Source organism: Nannospalax galili, unplaced genomic scaffold (genome assembly GCF_000622305.1).
Source record: "Nannospalax galili isolate Female #2095 unplaced genomic scaffold, S.galili_v1.0 scaffold44, whole genome shotgun sequence".
Taxonomy (NCBI): domain Eukaryota; kingdom Metazoa; phylum Chordata; class Mammalia; order Rodentia; family Spalacidae; genus Nannospalax; species Nannospalax galili.
Window position 1 is genome coordinate 4,742,643 of NW_008355789.1, and position 9,753 is coordinate 4,752,395.

Here is a 9,753-nt window from a genome sequence, read left to right on the forward strand (position 1 = left end):
CATAGTGTTTTGGCTTTCCATTTTATTATTCTTTCATTGTGGTTTTGGCATGTGAATTTCTTTTGTTGTTTATGATTCTGATATAAGAATTAAGTTGAAGTATTCTTCTGTTTTTGTTATCCGGGTGCCTTGATCCTTTCTTTATTGGTTATGTAAACTGGTTGGTACAGGGTTCAGGTTCTCTCAGGTTTATTTTGGAGGGAACTGACGGCTTCAGATCAGCTATTCAGGGGTACCCACAGAAGCCTGATTCAGGTTCCAGTCAGGTACACTCAGGCTTCCTTCACCACGTGGAGGCAGGATCCAGGCTCTCTCAGGCAGTCTTGTGCATTATCAACCCTATGCCAGAGGGAGGCCAGGGGGGGCCAGAACTCAGCACTCTCTGGGGGTCTGCTGAGATCTCAGCCTTAGCCTACCAAAGGCAGATCTGCCCTGGGGCCTTGTGAGTGATTCAGGTTCCAGTCAGGTACACTCAGGCTTCCTTCACCACGTGGAGGCAGGATCCAGGCTCTCTCAGGCAGTCTTGTGCATTATCAACCCTATGCCAGAGGGAGGCCAGGGGGGGCCAGAACTCAGCACTCTCTGGGGGTCTGCTGAGATCTCAGCCTTAGCCTACCAAAGGCAGATCTGCCCTGGGGCCTTGTGAGGGGCCTCACCAAATCCCAGGTTAGGGGATGGTATGGCGCAATTAGAGGAAGCTCACCACCAAGTGGATGCAGGATCTGGGGCTGTCAAGCTGTCCCCTGGGTTCTCAGGCCCTCTGGTAGTTGGAGGCCAGAGGGAGGCCAGAACCCAGCACACTCTGGTGGTCTGCTGAGCTCCCAGCAGCTACCTGAATGGAGGAGGTCTGATGAATACCTTTGTTCCAGTTTTTGACAATTATGAGCAAAGCTTCTCTGAATATTTACTTACAGGGCTTTTTGTGTGAACATATTTTCAGATCAGTTGAGTAAATACCCAGGAACAGGATTACTGGCGTGTATGTTAGGATTATAGTTATATAAAAAGGCACCAAGCTATCTTCCAAAGGGGCTGGACCATCTTACATTGCAACAGCCATGATGGAGAATTGCTGTTGCTCTGTATCTTCATCAGCACTGAGTATTGTCATTTTTTAACTTTTCACCCTTCTGATCTGTATGTGGTAATAGCTCATTGTTTTGCTCTGTCATTCTCTAATGACAACTGATAAGGCATGTCACATGCCATTTTGCATCTGTACATTTTCTTGGGTGACATCTGTTTAGATCTTTTCATAATTTTGTGGTTTGTTTCCTTATTATTCAGTTTTAAGAGTCATTGTGTATTTTGCATACAAGTTTTTATCAGATAGGCATCTCGCAAATATTTTCTCTCATCTATGACTTTACCTTTTTATTCTTATGTGTGTGATGCATGTGTATGCACGCATGTGTGATGTGTGTGCGTGTCTGCACACTAGTGTCTGTGCAGGTGCATGTGTGTGGAGGTCAGGACAGCCTCCAGTGTTGGTCTTCACCTTCCAGCTTCTTTGAGGTGGGCTCTTTCTTGTCTTTCCACTGTGTATGCCAGGGCTGGCAGATCCATGAGACACAGGGTTCTTCTGTCTCTACCTCATCTCACTGTGGGAGCACTGAGATTACAGGCCCATGATGCCATCCCCTGCTTCCTATGGGTTCTGGGGATTCAAGCTCAGGTCTGCATACTCGGCCAGCAAGCCCTTCACCCACCAAGCCATCTCCTTGACCCCTTTTCATCCTCAACAGTGTCTTTCACAGAGTAAAAATTTTAATGAAGTCCTAGCTATCAATTTTTCTTTCATAGATTTTCCTTTCCATGTTGTGTCGTAAAAATTTATTGTCAAGCCAGGCATGGTGCCTTTAATCCCAGCACTTGGGAGGCAGAGGCCCATGGATCTCTGTGAGATTGGGACCAGCCTGGTCTACATAGTGGTTCCAGGCCAGCTGGGGCTACAGGGAGACCCTGTCTCAAAAATCAAAACAAAACAAAAAAATTCATTGTCAAACCCAAGGTCTCCCCTTTCTGCTTTTTTGAATGTGTCAGAGTGTTTTGCCTACATGTAAGTGCACCTGTGCATGCAATGCCCATGGAGGCTAGAAGAGGGCATCAGATTCCTTGGAACTGGAGTTATGGATGGCTGTTTGCTGCCATGTGGGTGCTGGGAACTGAACCCCAGGTCCTCTGCAAGAACAGCCAGTGCTCTAAACTGCTGAGCCATCTCTCCAGCCTCTCTGCTCATTTCTTTTCTTTAAGACTTCTTACAGTATCTTGATTTATACCCTTGTCTGTGATGATTTCAGGTCTGGGGAAAGGCGCAAAATCTGTGTCTGCATGGATTCTTTTGCATTTTGATATCTAGTTGCTATAGGATCATTTGTTTAAAAAAAACTGGTTTTTTGTGTGTGGTTTTTTGTTTGTTTGTTTTGCATTGAATGGCTTTGCTCTTTAACAAAAATGAATTGAGGTGGCTAGGGTTGCAGCTCAGCTGATAGAGTGCTTGCCTAGCATGCATGAAGCCTTGGGTTCCATCCCCAGCACTGTATAAACCAACTATGGTTACACACATCTATAATCCCAGCCAGCACTGGGGAGGTGGAGGTAAGGGGATCAGGAGTTCAAGGTCATGCTACATGGCGATGAGTTGAAGGCTAGCCAGGGATCCATGAGACCCTGTCTATTCCTGAGTTCCCTATTCTATGCTATTAATCTTTTATCAATGCCATACTGTTTTGACAACTGTAACTTTATTTTAGTCTTGTTTTTCTTCATCAGGAATGTGGTGGCTACTTTCTACTGCCTTTCCATCTGAACTTTAGGATCAGTTTATCAATTTCAAGGAAATATCATTCTATAGTTTTACTGTGGGACTATTATAACCTCTGCATATTGGTCCTGTAGACATTTTGTTTGGTTTATCCCTAAGCAGTGTATTTTGTGCTACTGTTAATGACGTTGGACTTTTGGTTTCAAATTCCATTCATTCCTAATAGATAGCAAAGCAAGTAGCTTTTACATATTGATGATGTCCTGCAGCCTTGCTGTAATCCCTTATTTCCTGTTTATTTGGGGACATTTTCCCTTTATTTTCTCTTTATAATTAAACTCAGGATTCTAGCACTCTGGGCCCCGCCCTCATTTCTTTGCCTTCTGCCTGGTGTGCTCTCTCCATCCTAGTGTTCAGTTGATCAGTCTACCTCTGCCCTGTTTTCCCAAACCTCACTATTTTTACACAGATGTGCTTTTTTTGGCCCACTTAATGTTGGATGAGAATTTAGTGTTTCAAAGTCCTATGTAAATGTCCCTTCTTCTAGGACCACCCCCTCCTCACTGCCCCCCCCCCAGTCCTGCAGCAGAATCAGCCTCAATGTGATGAACTCCTCTGGTCTCACACCTGTAGGGCAGCACGCTGCCTGATATACTCCTCAACCTCCCTCAGAGGAGGTACCCAGGGATACTTATAGGTTGAGTGAATGACATTATGGAGCCTGTATATGTAGCCCAGGCAGGCCTCATACTCATTGTGTATCCAGGGATGACCCTGCACTGCTGATCCTCCTGCCTCTGTCTCCCCAGTGCTAGGCTTACCTGTGTGCACCACCTTACCTGGTTTAGGCAGTTCTGGGGATGGAACCCAGGTCTTCCTGCATCTAGGCAAGCACTCTACCAACTGAGTCCCATCCCTAGCCTTTAGAACTCTTATTTTTCATTCTTCTGCTTTACTTGTTTCCCCCTGGGGTTCTTTGGGTACCTAGGCGCACAGCTTTAGAGTATAGTAAATCCTATAACTGCTCTGTTCCTCCTGGAGGAAAAGGAGAGAAAGTTACCTTCATTCTCAGACCTGTGCCCTTCAGGTACCTTTATAATCCTGGTCCCCATGTATTGATTAGGGACATGGCACTCCTGGTTGAAGAAAACATCTCTGTTCTTCCAGTTTAAACACTAGGGAAGACTCAACAGTATGAACAAAAACCCCTTTCTGCTTTCCTGACAAACTGAGCTCATTAGCTTCTTCCTCTGGCAACTCACCTCACAGCCACAAAATGGCTGCCACAGACAAAGACATAATGGTCTGCTATAATAATGATTAAGGGGAAAAAAAAGTCTTCACTTCCTGAGGACTCTCCTTCAAATGGAAGAAAACAATTCTTGTTTCCTCTTGCAGCTCAGCCTCCAGAACTGTGTGGTAAGATCCCCAGTACAAGGGCAGGGAGGTTCATAACCAGCTTCAAACCATCATATTCCACCTGGAGACCCAGGAGGGACAAAAGTGAGGGTTCTTTCAAAAGAGTGAATGCCAGAAGTGTCAGCTGTGCAGGGTGTGTCAGCTTCCAAGTTCAGGAAGGGAAGCCACATCAAGGTCCTGTGACAATGAAAACAGAAGATTCGAATCCAATGCTTTCCAACTCCTAAGCCTGCTTTCTGCCAGCCACATCTGGAGCTAGCCTCAGATCAAGTTTTCTTGGGGGGGGGGGGAGAAAGAGAAAGCCATTTTCTCAGGGCCTCGCCCACCCTGACCTTCAGCTAGCCATTTAAGCTGTTTATTAAGTTATGACTAACAGCACAGCGAGCCGCTGGAGGCTGCACACCCAGGCTGAGTTTGAGACCGTTCTGGGGTAAACAACATCTTCAGATTCTGTGCTGAGAAAATTCAATCGTAGCTCTTTGTCTTTGCCAGAGCAGGGCTTGGCAGGCTGCTGCTGCTGGGCCCTACTCGGGTTGAACAGAAAGGAGGCCTCCTAAGCAGGAGGGCTGTTTTGGGAAAGTGGCCACTAATGGGGCCTCGTGGGGCGGGGGCCAGGCCAGCCTGGGCATTTTGCATATTGGCTTTTACAAACAGTTGGCTTTGAGTCAGTGGTTAATGGGGTTCCTGCCGAATCGTTTCCTCCAAAAAAACATTTCGAATTGCAAACATATCTCAGTCTTTCTTTTGGGGTTTGTTGGGTCTCTCTAAGTGAATTAAAGAGGCAGGGCAGAGGGCGGGGTTCATCTGAAAACATTGGGAACAATGATCTAGAGACCCCATTCAGAGCTACCTTTAGGAGCCCTGGCTGGGAGTGTTGCTTTCCTACTTAGACTATAGTGATGTTTACAGACCTCTGTGTTTACAAATTGCCTCCAGCTATATGGCTATCTGGCTCTACTTGGGACAGAAGTGGCTTTTCTTACCTTAACAAAATCCAGACTGGACCATCAGGCATGATGGTTCATGCCTGTAATCCTAACACTCTGGAGCCTGATGCAGAGGATTTGCCACAAGTTTGAGGCCAGCCTAGGCTGCATAGTGAATCTGAGGGCAGCCGCTATGTGGCAAGACCCTGTCTCAAAGGAACAAAACAGAAAAACCCCACAAACTGCAAATGCTTATTCAGAAATGTACATACAGGGTCAAGCTAAAATTCAGACTAAAATAGATGTAAGTGATTCCCAGCCCCACATCCCCAGAAATGAAATCCTTTCCAGTGAAGAGTGACCTTAATGGTTTGGATTACGTAGCCAACCAAGTGTATAGTGTTCTCGAGGTATCAGCTTAAGTGAGAATAACAGCATGTATTTACATGGCTCTCTCCAGGGACCAGGCAGCCTTTGGAATACTTACATTAACTGGTTTTATCTTCCCAACACACCCAATTTGCAGATGAGGAAATTGAGGCATGGGACAGGAAATTGATGAACTTGTCCAATAGCTAGAAAGTACAGGTCCTGGGTGTGAATCTAGGCAGTCTGGCAACCAAGCACTATGCCCCTTGGCCTCCTTGAGAGTCTGATAGAGTCTAAACAGAGTGTCCCCCAGCTGGGCACATGGCTCTGTTGGCCAAGTGGTTGCCTAACGCGCAGGAAGCCTGTGTTGAGCCCCCAGCATAGCCTAAACGGGGTGGTAGCACACATTTGTAACCCCAGGCTAGAGAAGTTCAAGGTCATTCTTGCCTACAAAGTACAATAGAGGCCTGGTCTACAAGAGGCCCTGTCTCAAACAAAACAAGTATCAAATACAGTCTTCCCCCAGCTTGCATTCGGATGGTGGAGGGGTAGAAAAACACTTACCCACAGCGATTATTTCCTGTGGCGATGAGTTCCATGTGGGGATCAAACAGCAGTGGAGGCTGAGCAGAGGTCTCTAAGTCAGTCAGGAGCCAGGTCCTGATGAGAGACTGGAGGAAGGCTTAGGCGGGCTCCTTTGCATTTCATGGAGCATGCTAGCTGCACAGTGGCAAGTAGGTGGGAGTGAGGGAAATGCAGAAGGTGTTGGGCCAGTTGGGAGGCAGCTCCCATGGACCAGGTGAAGGACAGTAGTGGCTTGAACCTCCAGGCCTGGCTTGGGACTGGTGCCTAGAGAACTTACCAGTACAACTGATACAAAAGGTGAGAGAAAAGAGGAGCTGAGCCAGAGGTGGGTCCTCAGAGCTTGGCTTGAACCATTGTATAAACCCAGAGTGCCATGAGAGTGTATGTAGACTGCTTTGTGTGACACTTAGCATGCTTTTGTCATCTATGTTCAGGCTGAAGAACCTTGCAGTCAAGTTGCCAACATGCACACACATACACACACTTGCATGCATATACACAGACACATTCACATAGACAAATACATACACATAAACATACACACATAAACACATACACACAGAGACACAACATACACTTGCATATACACATACACATTCACACATACAAACACACATACATACAGAGACACAACATACACACATACAAACACACACAGAGAGACACAGACATACAGACACACATATAGAGACATACATACACATGCATATACACAAATGCCTACATACCAACACATACACATATGTACACATAGACCTACAGACAGTCACACATATCTGATCATATTTTAAGGAAGTTTACCATTTCATGTTGACCACACTTGTAGCGACCCTGGGTCACACCAATCCCAGAGCGGCAGGTTGGTCAGTCCTGGTGTAAACAGTGGTACCTCCCACTGAAGAGGGTAAGGATCAGAGCCGATGGTTTGTTTCTGTGCTGTTGTGGTGGGTGTGAGGGTGTTAGATCACAGGTTCTGTTTTGGGTATCTACATTGGAGACCTCAGTAGACTTAAGGGCCATAGTGTAAGCAGTGAGGTTCATCAGTTGACTGGGAACACCCTCAGCATTTAGATGAACAGGACCCCAAGATCACACCATCCAGTTTGGGACTTCCTGTGCGGGAATGTATATCAGTTTGGTAGGGACTGTACCCACCAGCTACCTTTGAGCACTTAAAAGGTGCTTTGTGCAGCTAAGGAAGTGAGCACTTAATTCATTGACAAGTTGCCAGCTTGGCCCTACAGCACAGACCTAGGGAGAGAGCACTGCCAGAGGACAGAAAGCCCCCAGCAGTGGCTGGGAAGCTCAGTCTCCTGTCCTGTCAAAGTGTGACTATTTCCACCTGTTGTGTGCCCAGCAGGTTTGCTGAGTAATAAATGTTGTGCTTCCTCCTAAGAAGTTGCTGAAAGAGAGCATACTGCTAGATCTAGAGGTGATATTGGAAGAATTAGGAAAGTCCTAGGAAGTACATGCACTTAGCCAGAAATAAACCCAGTCCTTTACCTCCATGATCACTGACACTTTGAAGGAATCTCCTGTATTTTTCTGCTGTCTTATGGGAAATTCTACAGAATGGCACTTTAAGGGATTTTGAAGCTAAAAACAAGAACTGGATGATGCCCTTAGAAACATCAAAAGCCCGTGGCTCACAAGGTTGTGGAGATGGCTCAGTGGGTAAGAGCACTTGTTCTGCAAGCATGAGGACCTGAGTTCAAATCCTTAGCTCCTACTTAAAAGTCAGGCGTGGCTGGGCCTGCCTATAACCCCAGCATTGGAATTGGGGAGGAGCTTGCTGACCAGCCAGTCTAATCAAGTCAGTGAGCTTCAGGTTCTGAGAGAGGCTGTGTCAAGATAATAAGGGCACCCAGTGGCCTCTGCATGTGGGGTACACACACACACACACACACACACACACACACACACATACACCCGGCCACTGCCCAGGGATTGCATGTCAGCTTCCTAATGCCAGTGTCCCTTTAAAGTAGTTCCTGACTCACCGTCTTTGTGAGGCCAACTCGTTCCGGAACCAATTCTAGCTGCAACTATGTAAGCAGCTACTTTGTGCTGAAGACTTCTCCCAAGTCTAGGCTGGCAATCAGGGAGGCCAGAGTCAATACAAAATAAATAAATAAAATGGAGGGATGGGCCCTTGCTTCCGTTAAGGTTGATTGCAGCTGCTGTATGTATTAGTGCCCTCAAACCTCCCGGTGACCAATGCCTTCAGAGAAAATGGCCCTTCTGTGCTTAATTTGCAAAAAAGGAGAGGATGTGAGTCCCTGCTTTTAGGAGAGCTAAACTAAGGTCAGCACGGGTGCTCCTGGATAGCTGGCTTGGGGTAGGAATGTTTTTCCCCAGTGTTCATGTGAGGGTTGGGTGCTTGGAGGAGAGCAGGCTGGAGAGGTGGGTTCTAAAAGTCACTGACCTATTCCACTGTTTCTTATAGAAAATGAGACTGTAGATTACTAGTATTTGAAAAGTGAAAAGAACTTAGTCAGGTTAGTGAGATGGCTCAGTGGGTAGAGATAGTTGCCACCAAGCCTGATAATCTGACTCTAATCCCAGGATCCCATATGGTAAAAGGAGAAAACCAACTCCACATGTGTGATGTGGCACTAGCATACCACACATGTGCACATCCATGTACTTGCATGACAGCATACACACAAAATATAATAAAACAATTTTTGAAACAGGGCCTCTCTGTAGCCCCATTTGGCCTGGAACTCACTATGTAGACCAGGCTGGCCTTGATCTCATAGAGCTCCACCTGCCTCTGCCTCCCCAAGTGCTGAAATTAAAGGAATGTGCCACTGCACCCAGCAGAAAAAAGAAAAAGGAAAGAAAGAAATGAGTAGTCACTCAGTGGACCAGAGAGGGGAAGTGTCTCACCCTGGGCCCCACAGGTCATGCGAACTGAGTCACCCAGGGACCCAGGGAAGAGGCTGGAACCAGGATGGGTGCAGGAGGCAGGGCCCATCATCAAAAGATCTCAGGGAAGTCAAAGAAGCGTTGAACTGTCCATGTTGAAAAGACTCATGAGGTAACATCCTGAAATGGAGAATCTCCTTCATCCTGTTCACAGTGAGGAGACAGGGACAGTAAGCCCTGGAAGGAAGGACATATAGGAGACTAAGGGTAGAGACCTGGGGAGCAGCCATGCCCACTCTGCTCCTGTTTATTCAGGAATCTTTTCTGAAAGGAGAGAGCTTTCTACATAGCAGCCTGTCTTCTAGGAAAGTGAGAGGGGTGACAAGTGGAAAAAGTGAGATTAAAGGAGCAATTAGGTCCCCTTAGCAAGGAGTGACTGTGGATTGATCTCAGGCTGACTAGCAACTGTCATCTAAGCTTTGTACCTAGGGGGCCGGGGGGGAGGATACAGTTGCCTCAGTATCAATATGGAACTCATGTGTTGTAAAAATCCAGCACTCCACCTGTCATCAGTGTCTGACATGTGACCCATCAGCATCTGACACGTGACCCTGCTCCTCCTTGTCTTTCAGTATCGGAGCTCCAGGAGGAAGGAATGAATGCCATCAACCTGCCACTGAGTCCCATCTCCTTTGAACTGGATCCTGAGGATACCATGCTGGGTAACTGTGCTTCTCTATAATATAGCTTAGTGCCTTCAGTGCAAATGCAAACTCATTCTCTCTCTCTCTCTCTCTCTCTCTCTCTCTCTCTCTCTCT

General features: G+C 46.7%; 1 protein-coding gene across 1 annotated transcript in view; it reads left to right on the forward strand.

Moving 5' to 3' along the window:
- Parva (parvin alpha) overlaps positions 1 to 9,753 on the forward strand; it is a 189,045-nt gene that overhangs the window by 115,816 nt on the left and 63,476 nt on the right. Inside the window, exon 2 of the mRNA XM_008853493.3 lies at positions 9,567 to 9,656. Coding sequence (XP_008851715.3) covers positions 9,567 to 9,656 — 90 coding nt within the window. The remainder of the gene's footprint in view (positions 1 to 9,566; positions 9,657 to 9,753) is intronic.